Source organism: Sinohyriopsis cumingii, unplaced genomic scaffold, assembly GCF_028554795.1.
Source record: "Sinohyriopsis cumingii isolate HCF-2022 unplaced genomic scaffold, ASM2855479v2 utg002725l, whole genome shotgun sequence".
NCBI classification, from domain to species: Eukaryota; Metazoa; Mollusca; class Bivalvia; order Unionida; family Unionidae; genus Sinohyriopsis; species Sinohyriopsis cumingii.
The window spans coordinates 495370-521386 of record NW_028316283.1 but is presented as its reverse complement, the minus strand read 5'-3'; the positions used below and the strand labels follow the sequence as shown (position 1 = coordinate 521386).

The window sequence follows — 26017 nt, the reverse complement described above, 5'->3', positions numbered from 1 at the left end:
AGACACCATAATTAAGACAAACTAGTATTGTCAAGCACTTGGAGACACCCTAATTAAGATAAACTAGTATTGTCAAGCATTTTATTTTTTTCAATATGTCCTTAAATCAAAATGAGTCATCTAAGATCTCATAACAAATGTCAACGACAAACAATTTTTCTTAAATAAAGAAAGTTTGGTTTTGCTGCTAAAACAAAATCAATTTTTTATAAGGAAATAGGATCAAGGTGACATACATCTGAAGGACAAAAAGATCTTGTGGTTTTACATGCATCTATGAATTCCAAAACAGTAAAGAGAGGGAAAACACACTCAATAACTCTCCAAAATGGGGACTTACTGCATGCATGTCTTTAACTGGTCAAGTCTTGAAAGAAATTCCAACAAAGGATTAGCACTCAATCTGAGGTACCATGCATGACAATACAAGTGACTAAATACTATGGAATTTGCTGGCAATTTTAAATGAAGAAAGAAAATAAATAAAGACAAGTTCTGGCAGAGAAACCTTTGCATAACTTCTAATGCCAGAATATGCAAATTAGTTCAGACAAAACATTTTGTTTTTTGACATAAACCGATTCAAGACAACTACCTTCAGTGACCTTCTTCTAAGATCTCCAGTCATGGTGGGTGGGTGAGGGGCAATATCTGTAGCAAACACACTTTGTCAGAGACAATATTACAGTTAATTAATTATAATGCAATGCTCTGAGAATAAAGACAAGAGACTATGCCCAAACGATGCATAAGTAAAGAGGTTACAAGGTAAACAATAGCTTTCCACAGCACATTACCAGTAGGTAAACTTACTTCTCATCCTCAATTCCTCTTCTGAAATTGTACAGGGACAAAATGTTATGCTAATATCAACTAGCTATGTATTTGCAAAATACATATGCCTACTACAGCACAGACATTGCAGACCCACAATGTCCAACTTCAAAATTGGTAACAAGAGTCCCTTCAAGGGACTGATACCCTAATGGCTGAAAAGTATTTCCAGGAATCCCAGAAGTCTGTTTCTTGTTATGAACTGTTGAGTAATGAAAATATCTCTGATATTCTTGAGAAGCTCAATTTAAAATTTTTTTTTTATAAAAACTATTTTCTTCTATTTGAGTTACTGATAATATGTCCTAAGGTATCTGTAAATGTCATATAAAATTCTTCGCTGTGGCCTTTGACTGTAATCTTGATATTGTGGATAGATGATCACTGAACTTGTCTCATACAATGTAAAGATATAAGAATATGCCATATTTAGTAAAAACATTTGAACGAAAAGATCTTCAATCAAGGTATTCAGAAACTAGGTCAAAATGACAAAAACCATTCATATTTGTAAGTTATCATATTTAGATGCCTGTACAGCTAATCACCCAAGTAATGACCTTTGACCTTCAATCAATGTTTGTATGCTAACTATCAAATAAAATGTTAAAATACAACTAAATACAAAGTCAGATAAAAAAAATTCACTTGACTATGTACAAGTAACTGTGTTCATAAACTCAGTTAAGTCCAAAAATGCAAGCATTGATTTTTGAATTGACCCCAAGGTTAGTTAGGTCTGGTTTCTTTCAAAAAAGCAAAGATAAGGTGAAAATCTGCATCATTTGCATTCAGATGTAAATGAATATTTCAAGCATTATTTAAATGCCACAATTCATGCAAGAAGAGTGGTGATAAGATTTTTGATGTGGCAATGGTGCCATGTTGATGGTCAAATGAACACCATTTTCATTCAGACTAGCTGGATATTGCAATAGTGCTTAAGAGAAAATTCCATATAGATACAGTTATCTATTAAAGGAAAAGTTGCCACAGGATATGTTCAGGAAGACCGTTTACAGACATTTTAGAGGCTGTATCAGCATAATCTGGACACAGGAACAACTGTAAATTGCAAGAAAGAACTTTTTTAAAAACAAAATGTTGATAAGAACATTTGTTGTAGGGAAGCACCTTTAAAAGATTTGACAAATTTTGGCATCATTTTCATTTAGGACCAATTCCTTTTAGTGCAAAGAGTAAAACCACATGTCAGTATGATTATCGAGGAAAAATGACAACAAGATTTTCAACATGATCACCATGACCATCATCAGAATTCATGCTGGACCCAAATTTTATAGCAAGGTAACTTCCCTCCTTAGGTAAATAAAAAGTAGTGGGAAACAAGAGTGAAGTTTGTTAAAACAGGTCAACATCTAGAATGTTCACAGCATTTGCTTAAACTACAAACCAGTGGAACAATGAATTGTTGAAGAATTGGAAGAAAATGCTGGAATGTCATACAACTCTAATCAGGTCATTATTTACAAATATAAACATGCGTTCTAAATTTCCCTTGACTACCTCACATGGTTTTGACCTACTTTGCTAATAATGGTTGTGTCACGAAGTCAAAGAACAAAAATGTGTAAAATGTTTGAAAATTGCTGTAATGACCCAAAAATCTAATCAGGTCATCTCCTCATGAACATCATCTATTGCCAACATACAGGGCAAATTCAACTACAATGAGCTTAAGTAGCAAAGCACTTTGAGTATTTCTCCTAACATACTCCCTGACAGCCTATATCATAAAATGTTTAAAACATAAGGGGGGATCTTTATTGTCAGATGGAGCCAGCTGCAATCAGAAGTTGCTAAAACTGTCTAAATATCGGGATGGTCTAACATATGAGAATGGGCACATCATAGTGTATTACATGTATCACTACAATGAATGAGCTGTTACTGCATCTGTAAGACTAGCTTGCTTAAAAACATGGAATGTGCGTTCATGTTTCCCTGACCTCTTTTAACTAATATTCCAAGAGTGTTCTTTGCAGCTTCTAACAATGTAAACTGAAGGCATTACCATCATAATCTATCCAGATCATCTAGTTTTCTGGTTTTAAAATAGTATTAATTACATTCAATTATGTTGGGGTTTTTAAATATATTTTTGATTGGGTTTACTATGCTTTACAGGTAGACCAGGGTTTATGTCAGTCATAAACTGACTTACAGAGATACATGGACAGTGAGAACACATATTTTATATACTTTTCAACCCTTTCATTTTATTATGGATTGGCTGTGTAGAGTTGCACATGTCATGGTGACCTCAATGCCAGTTTGTTGACACTGTGACAAATGCACATGACAAAAAATATGTTTGAGAAAACACATGCTTCCCACTTAGTTAAAAATAAAATCATTTGCTAAAGGTTGTGGGACCAGGCTCAGATTTCCATTTTATTTTTAAGTTTCATGACCAGAACATAAACAGCACCCAAATAAATGATATTTAAACATTCAGCTTTTAAACAAGTAATCACAGCTACCTCTTTCTTTAATATGTGCACAGTACTTATGAAGAAGCACCCTGTAATCAAGTTTCATGATTCTGAGTAGGATGATATGCATATAATATGCCAAAAACTCATGTGGTCATAACCAAACCATAAAAGATAAAATATGTATAGCTTCTTTTGTTGGAAGGGTGTTGAACTAACAGTGGTGTACCATCATCAGATTCAAATTCTAGCATGAAAAGTGTTTGAGAAATTAAACACAATTCAACCCAAGTCAGTGAAACATAAAAAATTGGCCATAATGACCTTTTCCTGCAACATGAGACAATCTCATCAAGATGGATCCCCTCACAATTCTATATAGGATAGTATGTACACAGCATGCATAAAACCTACATGGTCATGAGCTAAATGAAAACATTTAACTTAGATTAAATAAGTCAGTAAAATGTGAAATGTAAGTCATAGTGACCTTTTTCATTGCCCCTAACACAGATGTCTAATATTTTCAATATAAACAGTTAAAACAAAATTTAACCAAAATTTAAAGAAAGTCAGTGAAGCATGAAATATAAAGAAATGTGAACTACTTTTTTGAAAAGGATGTAATTGTCATTGAGGTGCTTCTCCTCACCAAGCTGAATGTTTCCAGATATAATGATGGATATAGATTAGAGGTCTCAAACTCAAACCACCCTGAGGGCCGCATGAGGGCATTTTTGACGGCTCAAGGGCCACACCACCTTTGTTATCTCTCATGACAACTTGTCACGCCAATCATTTTGTGGACCACAGGAAACAGCTTGGCAGGCCACATGTTTGAGACCCTTGGTATACATGATGCAAAAGAACAAATTGGAGATGAGGTCAACAGAAAGCCTACAAAATGTGTAAAGAAGGTAACAGGACTTCTTTAGTTGTAACGGCATGACACCAGCCAAGATTCATACATTCATCTAACTTGGTGATCCTAGCATGAAGAATACTTGATAAATAAACTTAAAAGAAAAAATTTAAATGGTTATTAAACTAACTTATATGGTCATGTGCTTAACATAAAAACTCAAGTCTGTAAATTATGCAATACAGGCAAAATGACCCTTTGTTGTAAGGATGAGTGACTATCAGAAATACATACAATAATCTGTCAGTAAATCGTGAAATATGGCTTGAAACGACATACTTCTGTTATGAGACTGTAACACTCATCACAATGCATCCCCTCACCAAGTTTCATGACTCCAGGTATAACTGTATGCCATATAGGGTGCAAATTAACCTGAGCTAACAGCAAAATCTTAACCAAGAATATATAACTAATTAACATATATAATCAAACTTAGTCCTCTTAACCCCCTCCAAAGCAGGTAGGTACTGTGAAACCCACTCCAATCTATTGCCTAGGGCACAGGAATAATGAGCGGTTGAAATGAATTTAGGCTGTACATGTACATATGATTTTACATATGTGGATTCAGATGCTAATGGCACTACAATGGCTCCCCTCTAATTCATACAGACTAGCCAAAATGTTGAAAAAATCTGAAATAACCTACTTACCTTTTGGTGGTGTGCTGATATCTGAATCTGATGATCTCCTATTTAAACTGGTTGGCATGGAAACCTTCATCGGGGATGTTGAACTTCGTAAATTTTGAGAAGCGGATGGAGAAGAGGGAGCAATTGTATCTTCAGGGAGTGGAGAGCTGCAAGGAAAATCAAAAGCAGATTGCCCATGGGCAAAGGGGAAAAATGGAGGTGCAGAAGGGGGAAGAGATTTGGAAATGAATACTCTTTTGTGTGGGGAGAGAGGAGGAGTGTTGATTGCCATGGAAAGACTCATTCTGTTGAACATGGTGTGAAGAGATGTTGGTACATGCCGTGTACTGTGAAAAGAAAAGAAAGTACAACACAAACTAGAAATTTGTTAGTAATTTAGTAAATTTGTTATAATAAAATAAAAGAATTAAAAACAAGCACAATCTATACTAATGTTTACATGCCATGCACAAATCAGTCACTAAATACTATGATCACTCACAACACTGAAACTATTTTCACAAACCGTTCTTAACTGAATAAGCACAATCCAGGAACTGATTTCCCCCACTTTCCTTGGGTGTAGCGAAGTGTAGTTTTATAGGAGAAAGGGCAAGGTCACAACTACGATATAGCAAAAGATTTCACATTCATTTATAAAGGAAGATACTCCTGACAAAATCAAGTGAGGTTTAAAGCTGCAAAAAAAAATGGGGTAAAACATTCAGCAGCTATAATGCCACTAAACGATTATAAAGCAAACAGACTATGATTATGAGAAAGTTATATTAATATTACAAAAATCTCTGGACAACTAGAAATCTGCAGACAGGCATCCCCATGCTTTTCTCACACATCTCCCATCTCATTAAATAGTATATATGTAAAAGTGTCTAAACCAAATACAACCACCCCTAACTGTCTATAAGCATGCATTGAAATTGTGAAAACAACTGTGCACATGTACCAACTGCCCCCAAATCATATCCCTAAGAATTAAGTGTCTATCTCAAACAGTGAATCTGGAGTTGCCTGAAATTACTCATTTGCATACAAGTCTGGACTGATAGGATAACATAATCACCACTCATCTGCACACAATCTGGACAGATAGGATAACATAATCACCACTCATCTGCACACAAGTCTGGACAGATAGGATCACATAATCATCACTCATTTGTACACAAGTCTGGACAGATAGGATAACATAATAACCCCTCTTATCCACACAAGTCTGGACAGATAGGATAACATAATCACCACTCATTTGTACACAAGTCCAAACAGATAGGATCTCATAATCACCACTCTTCTCCACACAAGTCTGGACAGATAGGATCTCATAATCACCACACGTCTGCACACAAGTCTGAACAGATAGGATCACATAATCACCACTCATTTGTACACAAGTCTAGACAGATAGGATAACATAATCACCACTTTAATTCTAAACACAAGGCTGGACTGATAGGATTACATAATCACCACTCTTCTCCACACAAGTCTGGACAGATAGGATTACATAATCACCACTTTTCTCCACACAAGCCTGGACAGATAGGATCACATAATGACCACTCATCTCCACACAAGTGTGGAGAGATAAGATAACATAATCATCACTCATCTGCACACAGGACAGGTCATATAGGATCACATAATAACATCTCTTCTCCACACAAGTTAGGACAGATAGGATAACAATCACCACTCATCTGCACACAAGTCTGGATATATAGGATCACATAATCTCCACTCATCCGTACACAAGTCTGGACAGATAGGATCAAAGAATGACCATTCAGGGCTAAAAAAAGTGGGAACTTTGTGTCAACATTGGTCAAATTCTGTTTATCAGTATTTTTGCTCAAATTCTGTTCAGCAGTATTTTTAAAAATAAAGTTATGTAAATTTTTCTCTATTTCTAAATCATCCCTGGCGGCACTGAGTGGCCGAGTGGTCTAAAGCACTCTCCATTACAGATCACTGCCATCTCACCTCTGTCTGTGCCCGTCTGAGTCTCGGATTCAGCCAATGTGGGTATGTGAGAAAGCTTGCCAGTAGCTTCTCATGGGTTGTTGGTTCTTTCTGGGGTTTTCCCGGGTTCTTTCTCCAACATTAATACTGGCCACCATGTATAGCCTATCGTGTGCTGAAAAATGGCGTTAAACCCATATAACAACAACAACAACAATAAATCATCCCTGGAATCACACAATGTTAAATTACAAACTGAACTGGATTTTCTTTGAATTTTAGAAGGATAAATGAACTTTGGACAGAACCAGTAAAAATTTCTTGTTTGTGTTCCTGTGGGTTATTAAAATAAAATCCAAATTCTGTATATGACTTGATATTTGTGTAATATAGCCACATAATCCTAAACAATTTATCATAAATACCAAGTGATACAATTTTTACCAAAGACCAATATGTTGAACACAAAAGCCTTATTTTTCAAAAAAAACTTTTGAACACCTTGTCACCATTTAAAAAATTCCAAAGGGGAAATTGGACTTCTGTGTTAAAATTCTGGAGGAGCAACTGGACTTAGATAACTGGGGTTATCAACATAAAGTAATACACATTTTGCCACTTTATTTCCCTTATAAGCAGCAGCCATCTTCCTGGACAAATCCACAGTTTTAAAGTATTTTTCGATAGAGATAAGTGTTACCATATTCCATGTTGAAGTTAACCACTGAACTACATCTAGCAAAGTAATTTAATTGTCTTTGCCATCTTTCAAGGTCAGGTCTACTTTACAAAAGGGATGGGTGGGGGATGGCAATTGTGGGTTGCTGCACAATCATGTTTGGTATAAACTAGTCCCCCTGTTATAAGGCCATTCATTCTGTACAAAGTGACCCTATAGGATGGGTGGCCTTACCTCAGGGGGATTATATTTGTGAGAACTATATATATATATATATATATATATATATATATATATATATATATATATATATATATATATATATATATATATATATATATATATATATCTTCATTTAAAAGCCACATTAATAATCAAATGGTTCTTCTTGTCTCAAATACTTATTTCTTATGAATACATGCATACATGAATAGTTTTTAATTCGTAAACATGAAATATATATCCAATTTTGTTTGTGTCATGTTCTCTGCACCTTTTCTTTTGTCATTATTAAGAATGTCCTGCATTTTCAGAATTAAATGAACAAGTTCAACACTATTTGTCTTGAGACCATACTCCTTTAGTTCTTTATGCTGTTTTTTTAATGATACACTAATTTCTAGTCAATGCAGGTACCATTACTGTCAAAGTTACTTTCCTCATCCAAATCAGTTTGGTCTGAATTCTTAACATCATCCAACAATGACAATTTCCCATCATTTGTATTTTCTGTGCTTAAGTCACTGTCAAACTCTGTATAATCTAGAATGATCATTCCGGGTGGTACAAGAGACACAAGATCCACTTCAAACAAGTTTTCTACCTCTTGTCGTGTTACATTGCGGCTTTCCTGGAAAAATCCTGAATTTTTACAGCATTTTTGGACATCTTATATTTAAGCACATCCTATACTTAAATTATCCATCAAATTGCATTTAACAGAGTCTCCTGTTTTGCTATCTCTGATGCTGTTGATATATCTTCCATAGTACATGTTTAGGTAGATTTTTCTTTAAAACTTTAACTCTCTGGATGATCTCTGCATTCAAAGGCTTCAGTTTTGAGGTTGTACTGGGTGGAACATATGCTAGATTCACATTAGATAATTCCACTTTTAGGTGTGCAGAACAGTTATTTAGAAAAGCAAGATTTGTCTGTTTTGCACTTTCATTTGATGATTCAACTTCTTTAACCAAGACTTAAATATATGTATGTATAAATATATGGCTTTCTGTGGGCCTTAGTTACTTTTAAATTTGATTTATTGTACCTCCTTAAAAAAAATGGGGTTTTGTGATTTGCCAATCACCAATGTCTCATTTTTTCACCAGAACAGCTTGCACAGAGCAAAACTATGAATCTAGTTTTTGCTTTTTTCCACATTTACAAATGTCCCCTTTTTTTCAACAGCAACCTGGAAGGTAGCATCCTGAAAAACAAACCAGTGTCATCACAATTACACATACCACATCTAGCATATTCCTTACATTCAACTTTTTGCTACAGTCCTGTAAACCTTAATTATTAACTTCAGAAGAGTCTCTGCTGAGGATGAAACTCTGATATTGTGTCTGACCTGAAATCTATATAACTATCCATTACTTGTGGTAAAGTTATCATTGCCCATTTCAACTGACAGAATTGTTGCCTTTTCTTGAATCAGTTGATCACCTAGTAGGATGTTCTAGGCAAGTGCAGTGCAAAACTATTCAAAACCTTATCATTTAAATCTTGGTACAAAGATTGATTGACTTTCAGAATTATTTCCTTTCCATTTACTTCATTTTCCCACTGCTGTGGAATATTCTCCTTATCTGTCATGATGCTGGTTATTTGATTCTTACCATCATCAAATTTTTCAGCAAAAATTCTTAAACTCTCCCCACTGTTGTTGAGTCTACTTTTTCTTCTAAAGTAAGAATTTTCCATTTACAAGATGACATGTTTAACCTTTGTAATATTTCAATATTGATAACTGTGCTGCAATTAAACCATACAGACTAAACTTTTATAGAGTAAAATAAATGTTTATAAAGGGAATGATTCCTGTATTCTCATGTTGAATTTCAGACTTTGCCTGGTACCAAGTTTTGTTCATGGATCATATCACTTTGTGAATGAATCCACAAAAGCCATATTTAGCCTATATTGGCAAGTTATGATCTTGATGATTACTTCCTGTTGCAATCATCAAAGAATAGCTGTTGCTGTTGTTTTGGGGACAATGCCATTTTTTGGTGCATAATAGGCTATACATGGCAGCCAGTACAACTGGTGGAGTAAAAAGCCTGGGAAAACCCCATTAAGAACCATCGACCCACGGGAAACTACTCGCAAGCTATCTCATGTACCCATATTTTAATCATCAAAGAGAAGAACTCAAAAGCTGTGTCAAGCCAAAAACCTATCACAAGGATGTTGAGCCAATTTCTTGTAAGCATCAGCATTTGTAGATAATGACATAACATTAACCATAGTTAATGCAATTATCAATTATCCAAGTAACTAAAACCCAACATCTGGAAACAGACATTATTATTATTGTTTTAGTGATTACTGTATTTACTGTATATTTTGGGACACTATATTTGTTGGGACACCATAACTTAATTAAAACATTTGTGTGTGCACTGTACATTCTGAGACATGTAATTTTTTTTAGTCATAAGTTTTGGGACACCTGTCAATGTCAGCATTTGTAGATGACATAATATTAACCATAGTTAATACAATTATCAATTATCCAAGTAACAAAAGCCCGACATCTGGAAACACATATTGGAAAAGATAATCAGATTACTTGGATCACTTACCTTACCACATGAATTAAATATTGGTTTTGAAGACATATTAGATTAAATGTGGTTACTTGTAATGAGTAAAATGACATATTTTTACTAAAATGGTAGCCCACCAGAGGAGTGGCCACCCATGAGGGGTACTTTAGTCTTTAAAGTGCAAAAGTCAAGAGCAAGATTAAAAGAATTCATGTTGGAGTAGGCATTGACATAAGTCAAAACTGGGACTCCATTGTATCTGCAAACCCTACACTTTCCTCCACCCTAATATTATTGTTTTAGTGATTACCTATAAACTATAAATTATTTGAAATTCAAAAGGTGTGAATTTCATAATGTGAATTGACAACAACTTTCATTGAACTAATTTTTTTAAAAGTTAAATATGTTTCTTCATGAATGCATACCCAATCATAATACCTTAAGAGAACTACTACACCCTCACCAATCCAGCCCTCCAGGTTAAAAACTTTAAGGTGGCACTCTACAGTTTTGTATTTTGCATAGGATTAAAATTTTAAAGAAAAAGAATTTCCCTTGCTTTCCTCACTAGTTATACTGGCTATTTAAAAAAGACATTGTATATCTTAGGTATAATTCAAAGAACCTTTAATTCCCTTTATTTTGGTGAATGATTGATGGGTGGAATATGGGTTATAGAGTATACAGCTTAGCCTTACTTCAGATGTGCACCTTTCAAAACAAATGCTAGCTCTACTTTGTCATTTTCACTTCCGGAACTTCAGAGGTAAATTGTATAAAAAGAGCTGATAACTTTTTTTACATTTTATATATTTGGTAATTCATTCATTGCACTTTCCGAAGCTGGTATTGTCTAGTCTGGCAAAATTCATTGTCCCTATTTTAATAGCTGCTATGGATAGTGTCCTTTAGACTAATTCAGGCTGATATTTTAGCACAAGGGAGCAGTCATTTTAGTTAGCAGTGTGCTTAAATCATGTACAGTTTCCAAAGGTACAATATCCAAAGAAATATCATCCACATTACATTAATATAGCATAGAGGATGCCAACATTCTCTCCATTGTGCATGTTTTAAATGGAAACAACTTCACCTTACATACATCACTCTCTCAAAAGTACAAATTAACTGGTGAGGGCCCCCTTAAAGAGAACGTAGGTATTATTATTGTATGATTTAATTTTGATTGTATGGCTGAAACATTTAAGTCACAAGCATCAAGACAGTCATTTTCAACAATTATCCTGTATTTCCCCCCATACAACAGAATTTATGAGTGTCAGAGTCTCTAACAAGTCCAGCCCCCCCCCCCCATGATAAGAAGTGTGCCATTTTAAAAATGCACATAGCAACCAATGTTATGGTGAATGACAGGAACATGAAACTAGCCAGAATTATCTGTGAGATCAACAATAAATTTTACAGTTTGAAAAGGAATGGAACAGATCATGTTCATAAAGGACAAAGGTCAAAGTGTAAAATAGTTGCCTATTGTTTAATATTGAAGAAACAAATTTGCTTTCTCATAAATTTTTTTTTATTTCATTGCAAATAAATGAAAAGAAACATTTTCACTATATATTTCTTTTCCTTATTGCAACAGTTTTAAATTTAAGATGACTCTATTCCTATATTCTAAGACTTCTAATTTCCCCATAATTAAGGTCACTACTCACACAAACATACCTCATGGCAAATTATGTAACCATGAACAAAATAAGCATAATTAGCTTATTTTCATGACTAACATCAATATTAATATACCATTTTATTCGTAACATGATACATAATGATATGAAAATAATAAAAAATAATTGCACACATTTTTATATTTCTTTTAAGGTGGTGCTCTACAGTTTTGCATTTTGCATAGGGTTAGAATTTTAAAAGAAAAAGAATTTCCCCTGCTTTCTTCACTGGTTATACTGGCTATTTAAAAAAGACCTTGTGTATCTTAGGTATAATTCAAAGAACCTTTAATTCCCTTTATTTTGGGGTATGATTGATGGGTGTAATATGGGTTAAAGAGTATACAGCTTGGCCTTACTCCAGATGTGCACCTTTCAAAAAAGTGCTAGCTCCACTTGGTCATTTTCACTTCCTGAACTTCGGAGGTAAATTTTATAAAAAAGAGCCAATAACTTTGTTTATATTTTATATAGTTGGTAATTCATTCATTGCACTTTCAGAAGTTAGTATTGTCTAATCTGACAAAATTCATTTTCTCTATTTTAATAGCTGCTATGGATAGTGTATATTAGACTAATTCAGGCTGATGTTTTAGCACGAGGGAGCAGTTATTTAGTTAGGAGTGTACTTAGATCATGTATAATTTCCAAAAGTACAATATCCAAAGAAACATCATCCACATTACACTAATGTAACATAGCTGTATGCCAACTTTCTCTCCCTTGTGCATGTTTTAAATGCAAACAACTTCACCTTATATACGTCACTCTCTCTAAAGTACATAATAACTGGTGAGTGCCAGCACTAAAATACTATAAAATATCTGCCCACTAGATGGTAGTCATTGGATAAGTATTCACAAAGAAAAATATTTTACTAGAAAAAATGAGTGTCTTCTTTAATACATTACCCAATCATAATACCTTACGAGTATAGGGAACAAGTGGAGGGAGATACATCCCTTTGCCCCAGAGATGCTATTATCTCTGGTCTCCTAAGGTATGTGAGACATCTGTCAAGGAGCATCTTCAAAAAGGGTAAATTTTCCCTTCCACAAATCCAGTGGAAGTCATGAATCCACGTCTTGTGAAGGTGTCAAATGACCCAAAAAGGTGACTTGTTGCGTGATTGACATAGGCTCGACCAGATCAAGCTGAGTCCTTTGGGACAAAAGATCTCTTAGATAAAAACTGGAAAATGTCAACTCCAATCTCAATCCCATAGATAACGTCAGTTAGAGAACAGTTCTGGTCTAATGCCATGTTTGTGGCAACTGCTCTAACCTAGTGTGCCAGAATGCATAACAAATTCATTGTGCTGGGGTTATTTCTCAATATGCAGAGTGAATAACCCACTAAGCCCATTACAAAAGGGTCTGTGCTGATTAATATAAAATCTATGTTGGGGTTTGGACCAAGACAAGGAAATCCCAGTCAAGGGATTACATTATTTGTCTCCCCACGAGGCTTGCTGAAGTGAAGAATCCTCCAACTTGTTAGTGTAGAACTTCCAGAAACATGGTAGAGGATTTTGAGAGGTCCCTCTTGGCGAGAGCATGCTACATGGCATGAGCAGAAGTAATAATTGAGATATTCATGGGATTTGGCACCAATCCCTGTACCACAGGGAAATCACTCTGCCTGACTACCATCTAGATGGGCAGATAACTTTTAGCTTTTTAGCTAAAAGTTTTTAACTTGGAAGGGCTGCATTTGCAAGGTAGTTGTAATTCTCCTAAGGTATTATGATTGGGTAACATAATGAAAGAAGAAATGGAAAGTGCATTACTAATACCCTATAGCACTTGCTTCTAATGAGAGGACAAAAACAATTTGAGATAAGAAATGTATAGGTCACAATTCATTAGGATTTTCCTGTCACATCAGTGAGATAAAACTACAGTGCTCTCTCTCTCTCTCTCTCTCTATAATGCTGTTGAAGGTAAAGTTACCCATATTAAAAGTGAGGGATGTTCCAACAAATTGGTGTCCATATAGTGCATTCAAACAAATAAAATAGAGTATTTAACGATGAGAATTCACTTTATAATTAGTTGTTGTGAACACGAAAGTAAAAAAATGTAAAATAAATTAAGAAGAAATGTTAAAACAAAATTTTAACAATTTAATGGAAACAATGACCCTATTCACATCATATGATGTAGCAGCAATATACTGAGGGCAAAACATTTGCCTAAAAATCATGGTTACTAGTCACTGGTTGTATTCTGCAGGTGGTCACTCATGTCAGTGCATTTATAAAATAAAACTGTAATACGACTGTGGTTGTAAATGACTGGTGGTTGCTCAAAGCAGAGATTGCCCAGGAGAGATTTTACTGTTTATAGATTTAAGTTTCAGTATAACAAAATGTCATAACCTTTGATTATTATATACAAGTGAATGGGCAAATAATCGAATCTCAAAGAAACAAAATGTACTTATAAATTAATCACCTAAATGGAGAAATTGAAGTGACAACTGATTACTGGGTTTAACAGCATAAAATGGGGCATGAATTTGTTCTCTGTTCTGCCACAAAATGTCTTGCCTCAGATTATATTTTTAAAAATTAAATAGAAATCAACTGGAATATGTTATTAATACTGTACCTATAATCATTTTCACACCTGAAAAAGTACCAAAACACTGTACTTCAATTAAAGACAACACAGTATAATGGTAACTACCTATCATATAACAAAGTAAATTTCCCCCTTATGCTGGCCAAAGAAAGTAAGATAATTTATATAACTGCATGACAATCTTGTGAAACTCATCCACACAGAAAGAAAAATACAAAAGAACCACTGATGATGGCATGGCTAGATGAGAACCACCAATGATGGCAGGGCCAGATGAGAACCACCAATAATGGCATGGCCAGATAAGAACCACCAATGATGGCATGGCCAGATGAGAACCACCAATGATAGAATGGCCAGATGAGAACCACCAATGATGGCATGGCCAGATGAAAACCACCAATGATGGCAAGGCCAGATGAGAAGTATGAAATATAGTCATCTATGGCTGTATCAACCACCCTTCATGAAACAATCACATACCATGTGATGTGACTTTGTAACCAAAAGTGTCTAAGAAAAAAACCTAAATATAAATCCTAACATGACTGATGGATAGATGGATGGATGGACAGATGGACATATGGATGGACAATGGACAGACAGATGGATGGATGGACATAAGTACTTCTGGATAGATATGGTCACTCCATAAACTCGAATCATTTTGAAATCTGGTTAACACTATGCAAATAAATATTAAATGACAATGAAAAAGTTAAAGGATATAGGAGCCACTGAAGATGCAAGCTGAAAATCAAACTATTGTGAATTCATTTCTTTTCATGGGTATCAAATGTTTATTTTTTAAATTGAATGATCATTTACTACTTTATCCTGTATATTGGAGTAAAGGCACTTTTGTTACCCTAAAATCTGTTCCCTGTGTATTTAAATTTATGGTTTGTGACAACCATAAAATCCACTGGGTACCCCATGAAAAATACGGAATTCAAAATATCCCAAATCAAGATATTAAGTTTGGACATACACACACACAGCAAATAAGAATACCACATTTATCTGATGATAAAACCATACCTACTTTAAAAAGTTTTAGCAAATGATCATGTACTAAAATCACGTGAGATAACACACACACACATTTTTCACCAATTTATTAGGCAGGAGACTAATAATTGATCCAGACCTGTCACTGCATACTGTAGAGACTGAGAGAGACTAAAAATAGACCCAGATCTGTCACTGCATACTGTAGAGATTGAGAGAGACTAATAGTAGATCCAGATCTGTCACTGCATACCGTAAAGATTGTGAGAGACTAATAACAGTCCCAGATCTGTCACTGCATACTGTAGAGATTGAGAGACAAATAATAGATCCAGATCTGTCACTGCATACTGTAGAGATTGAGAGTGACTAATAATAGATCCAGATCTGTCACTGTATACTGTATAAAGAGATAATCATGGACCCAGCATAGCATAGTTTACTGTACAGAGATTAATAATACACCCTTACATGTCAAAGGATAGTGTGCACAGAGATTATTAGATCAGATTCATCAAAATATGTGATGGGAGCTATTAATAGATCAGATCTATCAAAGCATATGTACCCATATTAATAGTAATACACCCAGATCTGTTGTAGCATACTGTACAGAGAGATATTAATAACAGAACAGATTGGTCGTTGTATTCTGTAGAGAGAGATATTAATAACAGATCAGATTGGTCATTGTATTCTGTACATAGCGATATTAATAATAGATCAGATTTGTCATTGTATTCTGTACAGAGATATTAATAACAGATCAGATTGGTCATTGTATTCTGTACATAGCGATATTAATAATAGATCAGATTGGTCACTGTATTCTGTACAGAGAGATATTAATAACAGTACAGATTGGTCATTGTATTCTGTACAGAGAGATAATAATAGATCAGATTTGTCCTTGTATTCTGTACAGAGAGATATTAATAACAGTTCAGATTGGTCATTGTATTCTGTACAGAGAGATAATAATAGATCAGATTTGTCCTTGTATTCTGTACAGAGAGATAGTGATAACAGATCAGATTGGTCATTGTATTCTGTAGAGAGAGATATTAATAACAGATCAGATTGGTCATTGTATTCTGTACATAGCGATATTAATAATAGATCAGATTGGTCATTGTATTCTGTACATAGCAATATTAATAATAGATCAGATTTGTCACTGTATTCTGTACAGAGAGATATTAATAATAGAAACAGGATGGTTATAGCATAATATACAAAAGAGATTAAAACATTATACCTAGATAGGATGCTGCATACCAACCAGTGGGATAGGAAAAATCACACACAAGAGTAAAAAAAATTCATGCAGAAAAAAGGCTTTACCAAGTCCCTCGCCCCCTGCAATTTTTATACCAAAAGTGGGATTTTTCTACCCCACATCATTGCAAATGATGGACAAATTTTTTGTTGTTCTCACAAAGAATTAATGCTGGAGGTGATATATAATAATAATCCCATGCTGCTTTAGAAATTGGTTATAACATTAAAAGTTTAGTTTAAAACAAATTTATTTTCCTGTTCCCAAGGTTTTAAAAAATGTGTCCTTTGAATACTGAAACTGCAAGAAACATTGCAGACATTCATTATATCACAAACATTATGACATCATTTACATTGTCAGTGAATGCAATCATGTGGAATAAGTAGATCCCATATGACTTTCTCACATGACAAACCAACAAAAGCCATGACATTTAGGATTTTTCATATTTTTTCTGTAAAGTTTTCTTCTTTGTGACCTATTTTTATATCATCAAAATGTATTCTCATTTAACATAAGCTAAATCTACATGTCTGAACAACCAATCCTGACCTCATGCTAGCAGTCACACTGCTTTGTGACATGGTATATAGGATAATTAAAAGATACTATTATGAAATTAATTATAGAATAAGTAGATGATGCTATTTTGAAAATAATCATAGGATAATTAAAGCATACTATTTTGAAAAAATTATAGGATGATTAAAGCAAACTATTATGAAATTAATTATAGGATGCTTAAAGCATACTATTTTGAAAAAAATTATAGGATAATTAAAGCATACTGCTATGAAAATAATTATAGGATGATTAAAGCATACTGCTATGAAAATAATTATAGGATGATTAAAGCATACTGCTATGAAAATAATTATAGGATGATTAAAGCATACTGCTATGAAAATAATTATAGGATGATTAAAGCATACTGCTATGAAAATAATTATAGGATGATTAAAGCATACTGCTATGAAAATAATTATAGGATGATTAAAGCATACTGCTATGAAAATAATTATAGGATGATTAAAGCATACTGCTATGAAAATAATTATAGGATGATTAAAGCATACTGCTATGAAAATAATTATAGGATGATTAAAGCATACTGCTATGAAAATAATTATAGGATGATTAAAGCATACTGCTATGAAAATAATTATAGGATGATTAAAGCATACTGCTGTGAAAATAATTATAGGATGATTAAAGCATACTGCTATGAAAATAATTATAGGATGATTAAAGCATACTGCTATGAAAATAATTATAGGATGATTAAAGCATACTGCTATGAAAATAATTATAGGATAATTAAAGCATACTGCTATGAAAAAATCTTTACATGATAATCTCATGCAGTAAATTTGCAGATTAAAACTTTTTGCCCAATTGTTTTGCGTTCGACACAACCCAGAAACTGTCTGTGCTGCAAGACTAGTTCTCAAACAGACTGGATTGTCCTTAATGTATGACAAATTCCTGACCCAGAAGAGTAAACAACGTTATGTATAAACACCAGTGTGAGGTCCAACCTTTCTGCTTTATGAAATGGATTCATCCAATATTTAGTAAGTTTGGCCCAAATCTCTTATGCAGAACTAATGTTACTGTATGCAATCTGTTTTTCTTCTATCAGTCAGAGAGGTCTTTGACCTTTTATAACCACAAAATAGGTTTCTTCCTTTCCCAAATAAAAGCCATCCTCAAAATTTGGTCTAGATATGTGACATAGTACTGATGCTATTGTGCAGAAACCAGTGTTACTCTTTCAGTCAGAGTGACTTTGATCTTTGACCTTTTGACCACAACACTGACAGGGTTCTCACTTGCCACAAGTACAAGCCCTGCACAAAGTTTGGTAGCTGAAGATGATGGACAGCTCAGGTCATTGTCAGAAACCATTCTTCTTCTTTTAACCACAGTGACCTTGACCTTTGATTTATTACCCTAAAAATAACAAAACACAAGAAACTTCTTATGTACTCCAAGTGCAAGTCATCCACAAAGTTTGGTCACTTGATATGATGCAAAAATCAAGTTATCATGCAGAAATTACTTCTTTGTATCAGATACCTTGTTCCAACCTTTTGACCCTGAAATAAATGTTTCTTGCCTACCAGCAGTAGAAATGGCCACAAATTTTGGTAACACTAGATTATGAAAAATTCAGGTTATCAAGGTGATAACATTTTTCTTCTTTCGCTTACTGAAACAATTTTCTTTGAAATTTTGACCCAGATTTTACCTGGTTCTTCCTCACTCGCAATACAGCTCATTCATAAACATTTGGTAACCATAGACAGTGAACTTGAGTTACTGTGCATAAACCATTTTTCTTCTTTCTTTCACAGTGACTTTGTTCTTTGACCTTGAACCCAAAAATCAATAGTGTTCTTGCTTACCACCAGTGCAAGTCATCTGCAATGTTTGGTAACTGTAGATGGTGGGAACTCAAGCTTTTGTGCAAAAACAATGTTTCCTTGACCATAGTTCATTTGACCCCCAATGTCAAAAGGGTTATTTCTTATACCAAGTGCAAACCATCCACTGAATTTGGTAACTGTAGATAATGGACAGCCAAAAAAATATTTGTGGAAAAAATGATAGGCAGATTGACAGACAGACAGACAGACAATATCATAACATAACATGTTCTGCCTTATGGTAGGTGTATTAAAAATGGAAGCTTACTCTTTCAATGGTGATACTCCTACTGGAGAAGACGGGGCTTGAAGAATCTTGCAAAGGGTTACTGATGTTCCAATACCACGCACTACAATTCCTGACTCACCCTCCAAGTCAAAATTTTGACTGTACCTGGAAAACAAAGGAACAAAGATAAACAAGGGAAAAATGATAAAAAAAGATGCAAAGTTGGCTCCAATTGCTCACCTGGCTTATGTTACTACAGACGAGCATATAATTAGTCATATCAATTTTATACAAACTTGCAGTTTCAGTTTTGTAAACAGGGGAAAGTAATAACTGACAGATGCACAATGGATAGTGAAAACTGGACAATAAATTATGCATAAAGGATGATGTGTAATGGACACAAGGCATATGATAATTCTACTGGTCACATAGGATAACAAGAAACTACAATTTAAACCAACATTCATTTTATTTATCACACATACACATACTTCACTTGGGGACATAGAATAATCATGCATTTTGTAAGAGGTGACTAATGGAGTCTACCTTTTTGCCCTGTGATGCATCTTATGATCATGTTCTACCTAGGTCTATGACATTTTTTAAAAAGTGTGGTTTATACATGTTAAAAAAAACTGACCTTGTATTTTCAGGATTTAACAAATTTAGCCTTTACTTTTTTAATATCTAAACAGGCAAGCATATGCGTGCATGCACAAAGAGAGAGAGAGAGACACACACACACACACACACACACAGGGATCCAAAAACACAGACTGCAATAGAAGCAAAATTGCCAGTCATCAAGGAACCTACCTCTGAAAAATTAAGGCAGGGATAATGTGGGTTGGTAATATTCATTTTATAATCATATTGGGAATAATTATTAATAATAAAAAGTCTTTCTACTGAAGCTGCTTGCTTTTCTGTCATTTTTATCATTTATTTGGTATTTATTTCTCAAGGTGCTGCCACCAGTAGGCATTACTGACATTTTCATCAATTGAAATTTCATCAAATATTGTTATATGCAATGTAGTGAGATTTATTTTGCAAAGAAAATTTTACAAAACATAGACATTTTATTAACAGTTGCAGATTTCATGATCCTGATTAAAATTTCCAGGCACTAACCACCATTTTCAATGATAAAACAATCAAAATACAAAAGTTTCATTTACATGTTATGATCGCAATTTTCTTAAAGTTTAATAAAAAGGTGTCTATTCTGTGGGTATTTCTAAACACAAAAAGTTAGTTCCATCACTGAATGCCTTATAGGCAGGTTCTTGTGTTATCTGGGAGCAGGTTATCGAGAGAGACAGTGCAAATTATCAAGGGAGACGTGTACATACCATAATAATAATAATAATAATGACTTTGCATAGCGCCTAATCTTTAGCTCTACGCGCTTTACAACATTAGACAACACCTATAAGACAAAAAACATATAATAATATTATTACAAAAACAAACACGATGAAATTAAAAAAACATTAAACAATAAATTTTTTAAAAATGCTGAGAATATTTCAGGTAGGAAACATTATTAGGTCTTTAAGTTTGTTCTTGCAGTCGAAATAAGTGAGTTTTGAGAGCCCTCTTGAATGTGATCACTGTGTCTTTGTGTCTAAGTTCAGTGGGCAATTCATTCCACGTTGCTGGGCCCTGGTATGCAAAAGAACACTGTCCATATGACTTTGTTTTCATAGTGGGAATAATGAGTATATGATTGTCAGAAGAGGAGCGTAAGTATCTTGCTGGTGTGTACACATGGGTGAGGTCGGATAAGTATGTTGGACTAGAGTCCGACAGTGAAAAGTAGCACAGAGAACAAATTTTGTGTTTGATTCTGGATCAAATGGATAGCCAGTGTAGGGTACAGAGCAGCGGGAGGTGTGCTCTGATCGTGATACTCTAAGTATGATCCGAGCAGCTGTGTTTTGAACTTTTTGAAGTTTCTGGAGTAGATATTGAGATGAACCAGACAGAATTGAGTTACAATAGTCCAGTCTTGAAAGTACTAATGAACACACAAGTGTTTTAGTGGCATCAACTGAAAGATATTTGCGAATTGAGCTGATGTGTCTCAGCTCAAGATATGCAGCCTTGCATATGTTCATGACATGTTGGTGCAATGTGAGAGCACTGTCCAGAGTAACACCTAGGTTTTGTACTGATTTTGTGAATTTAATGTTGGTGTTGCTGATATTTATTGTTTGAGGTAAAGGATGTGAATGAGAAAGTCTTTTTGATGTGATCAGAATGGCCTCAGTTTTATCATCATTCATCTGCAGCTTGTTACATGTCATCCATGATTTCACATCAGAAATGCATCTCTCTACACCTTGGATGGTAGCATCAACTTCAGTTGGGTGGCTAGATTTGTATATTTGGGTGTCATCAGCGTACAACTGGTGAGACACTGGATGATGATATATGACACTTGAGAGCAACTGAGTGTACAGAATGAAGAGAACAGGTCCAAGAACAGACCCCTGTGGAACACCACAACATAGATCAACTGGGTTGGAGTGTATTCCATTTGCAGATACAATTTGTGTCCTGTTGACCAAGTAGGACTTGAACCACAGTAAGGCTGTATCATGAATGCCAAATACATGCTGGAGACGGTGAAGTAATATATCATAGTCTATTGTGTCAAATGCTGCAGACAAATCAAGGAGGGTGAAAACTGTTATCCTTCCACTATCGAACGCAGAGAGAATGTCATTAACTACTTTAAAAAGAGTAGTTTCAGTACTGTGACAAGGGCAATATGCAGATTGTACATTGCTAAAAAGACTGTTTGAATTTAAATGAGATACAAGCTGGGATAGAGCAACCTTTTCTAAGATTTTTTATATGAATGGGAGATTAGAAACTGGGTGGTAGTTCTTTAAATCATTATGGTCTAGTGTTGGTTTCTTCAGCAGAGGTTTTACAATGGCAGTTTTGAAAAATGATGGGAATTCCCCAGATGAGAGAGAGGTATTAATAACATCAGTTAGTGAAGGCAATACTGGATCTAAGCACTCAAGCAGCAGTGATGTTGGAATTGGATCAAGTTCACATGACTTTGGTGCACTCTTCATCATGATTGTACGTACGAAATCCATAGAGACAGGTTCAAATGCTGCTAATGGTTGCTGCTCAAATTCTGTATCCCAATTGTATCGTGACAACGAGTCAGTTGAAATTGTGGTGTCAAGCTTATCTCTAATGGTTTGTACTTTGTCACGGAAGAAATTTGCAAACATGTCTGGAAGGTCAACTAGAGAAAAGGTAGTTGGAAGTGGTGTTGATTTGTTCCTTGACATTAGCTAGTTAGTAATCTCTAAGAGCTCTTTGCAGCTGGAACTTTCCATGATCTTAGTAGTGTAGTGGGCTGATTTCGCTGCATGGACTATATTTGTGACATTCTTCTTAGCACTTCATAGATTTGCTTATGAGTAGTGGGTCTGGTGGAAAGCCAGAGCCTCTCAGCTTTACAGTGGTCTCTTTTAGCAGTGCGAAGCTGGTCCCTAACACTGCTATACCATGGAGAACACTTTTGAATTGATACTCTGCACTTGGTAGCTGGGGCATGTTTGTCAAGTAATGAATGCAGACAGTTATCGAATTGTTCTGCGGTAGGAGGTAAGCATGTTGCTAGGTTAGCTTGGATGTTGTGCATTAGTTTGGTTTTATTTATCATACGGAGGTTTCTCTTAGTAGCAGATAAAGGTGGAGGGTTAGGGACTGATATGTCAAGATGGCACATGATGCAGAGGTGATCTGATGCAAGGTCATGGGATACCAGGGAGGACCGTAGAATGTTATCATCAGGTCTATGAAGAATCCAGTCTAAAATGTGACCATGTTTATGGGTGGGTTGGTGAACTGACTGTTTGAGGTTGAAAACATTAATGGAATCTATGAGTTTTGATGTATTTGAGTTTCCGGGACAGTCAAAGTGAAAGTTGAAATCTCCAAGAATAATCAGGTTGCCACCTATCGAATTTCCATAGTCCAGGAGATTCTGAAACTGCTCCAAAAAGAGAGAGTCAGCCAGCTTCGTCTTTTATGACAGCACCATCCTTAAAGTTATTACTTGTACCTTTTTCAAATGGTTCTCTTTGAGTGCCAAGAGAAAGAAAGTGAAATTCAGTCTATACTATCTAAAATAAATCTAGCAAGAAGGTAGAGAATGTTTCTGATCACCTATGGGTCAAAACAGTGAAACAGCAGTAATACACTCCAAAGACTACAAACCATGACAAATGTGAAATTATCTTTGACTGTAAATATTCAAATACTGTATATACTTGCTTATAAGTAGAGTCCAAATGCAAACTACACAGACCCAGATTTGCTGTTGCGTAGTGTACAGACAGATGTGGGTCTATGCAGTTTGTTGTTGTCGTTGTTGTTGTGGGGTTTAACGCCATTTTTCAGCACACGATAGGCTATACATCGCGGCCAGTAGTAATGGTGGAGGAAGAACCCGGAAAACCCCGGAAAGAACCACCGACCCACGAGAAGCTACTGGCAAGCTTTCTCACATGCCCACATTGGCTGAATCTTAGACTCGAACCGCCGCAGACAGAGGTGAGATGGCAGTGATCCGTAATGAAGAGCGCTTTAGACCACTCGGCCACTCAGGGTCCCCTATGCAGTTTGTAATCAGTAATCTGTTATTAGTAGAACAAGCAACATAGACCCTGATCTCACAGCACATCAGGTCTGTGTTTGCAGCTGGACTCATCTTATAAGCAAGTACATGTATACACGATACCAACAAAACTATAAATAAATCTCAATAATTTACAGTTTTACAGGAATTTATTTTTAACAAGAGACGATACTAAGCAAATGAAAATAAAAATATTTTTTTTTCTAATTACCCTATGACAGAGTTGCCACCCATCTCCAGAACTTTCAATCCTATTTTTCTCTGAAGTTCACCTGTACAAAATATAGATCATCAGTATATGATTAAAAAAAGATACAGATAATTGATTTTACCAATAGTCTTGTACAAAGAGCAAATCAACCCATTCTTTACTTGATACACTAATTGTTCTTTTTGTACTAGTTGTTCTTGTCCTCTATTTTGCTGACATACAGAGAAAATCCACTGGAACCAAATTTAATATGCAACTTTTAGGTTTTCAATTTACTGAAGGTTTCGCAGATGTGAAAAAGTATGTCTTTTTTTATAAGTGTTTATGTTACCAGAAGAGAGCAAGAGAATGTACTTGTAACATCTGTGTATATGTGTAACATCTGTGTATATGTGTAACATCTGTGTATATGTATGTGTATCAAGGTGCACAAAAAAGAAAGCTGTTTGTTTCTTAACAATTAATGAAAAGTAGCTTAACATATGTTCCTTCTGAAAAATCACATCAGGTCACATGAATTAATACAGTTGTTCTACAAAGAAATACAATCCTCATTTGAAGAAAAGTTTACGGAACAAGATACATTTATAACTTTACTTTAAGTCCATCAGAATTGTCAATGATAATCCATAATGCTTAAATACTCAACATAATTCATAACGTTCCTACTCCAAATCTTCCCCCAGTTTCTTCAACTAAAGTTCTGGCACTGATTCATACTCTTTGATTCAACTAATTTTATCCTTAAAGGAGAGTTCAATCCTACAATGCTTAGCTAGTTGTTCTGGCATCTTGACATGCCGGTGAAGACAAATAACAGGCATGGCTATTTAAAGACATGTATGTCATATTATTTCTGTTTGGAAATCAATTTAGTGAATATGAATTTTAGAATACTGCTTTGACAGTCACCATCAGCAGAGCATCAAAATGAGACTGCATTCCTGGGTATTCAATTTGAAGGAAAAATAAAATCTACAGATCATTTATATAAATGAATAGCATCAATCATAATATGATAACAAGCAAATGAAGGAAAAACATGAAACAAGTGAATGGAAGAATCAGAGGGAAACTAATTTGAAAAGAAATTTGAAATATGGCTGAATGAACACAAAATATACAATTTAAACAAGTTGACGGTGTTAACTATATCATCGATCCTAGAAAAAAATATGATTTAAACAAAGCAATGTAACCTATATCATCCCCTGAGTAAATATACGATTTAAACAAGGAGACAGTTTGATCTATAACATCCCTTCTAGTAAAATATGCTTTAAATAGCAAGACAGTATGACCTATAATTTATCCTTTCTAGTAAAATATTATTTAAACAAGAAGACAGTGTGACCTATGTCATCCCTTCTAGTAAAATGATTTTAACAAGAAGACAGTGTGATCTCTATCATCCCTCCTAGTAAAATATGACTTAAAGAAGATGACAGTGTGACCTATATTATATCTCATAATAAAACTACTGGTTAGGAGATATAAACAATCATCAATGATTTCATACACAGGAAGTTTACATTAACAGAATAATGTATAATAGGAAAGAATCATGTATCTGAACTTGCATGATCTGGGTCTGATTTATTAATGGCAATTT

The 26017-nt window shown here is 34.7% G+C and overlaps 1 protein-coding gene across 3 annotated transcripts in view; it reads right to left on the bottom strand.

The window, feature by feature from the left end:
- LOC149770076 (C2 domain-containing protein 5-like) overlaps nt 1-26017 on the bottom strand; it is a 163840-nt gene that overhangs the window by 88627 nt on the left and 49196 nt on the right. For 2 of the 3 annotated variants that reach the window (XM_089949439.1, XM_089949438.1), the window contains exons 8-11: nt 24406-24466; nt 19553-19678; nt 4869-5014; nt 814-834 (exon numbers count right to left, since the gene is read on the bottom strand). In XM_089949439.1, the coding sequence (XP_089805565.1) occupies nt 814-834; nt 4869-5014; nt 19553-19678; nt 24406-24466 (354 nt within the window). The remainder of the gene's footprint in view (nt 1-813; nt 835-4868; nt 5015-19552; nt 19679-24405; nt 24467-26017) is intronic. The other variant, XM_089949440.1, reaches the window with a different exon arrangement.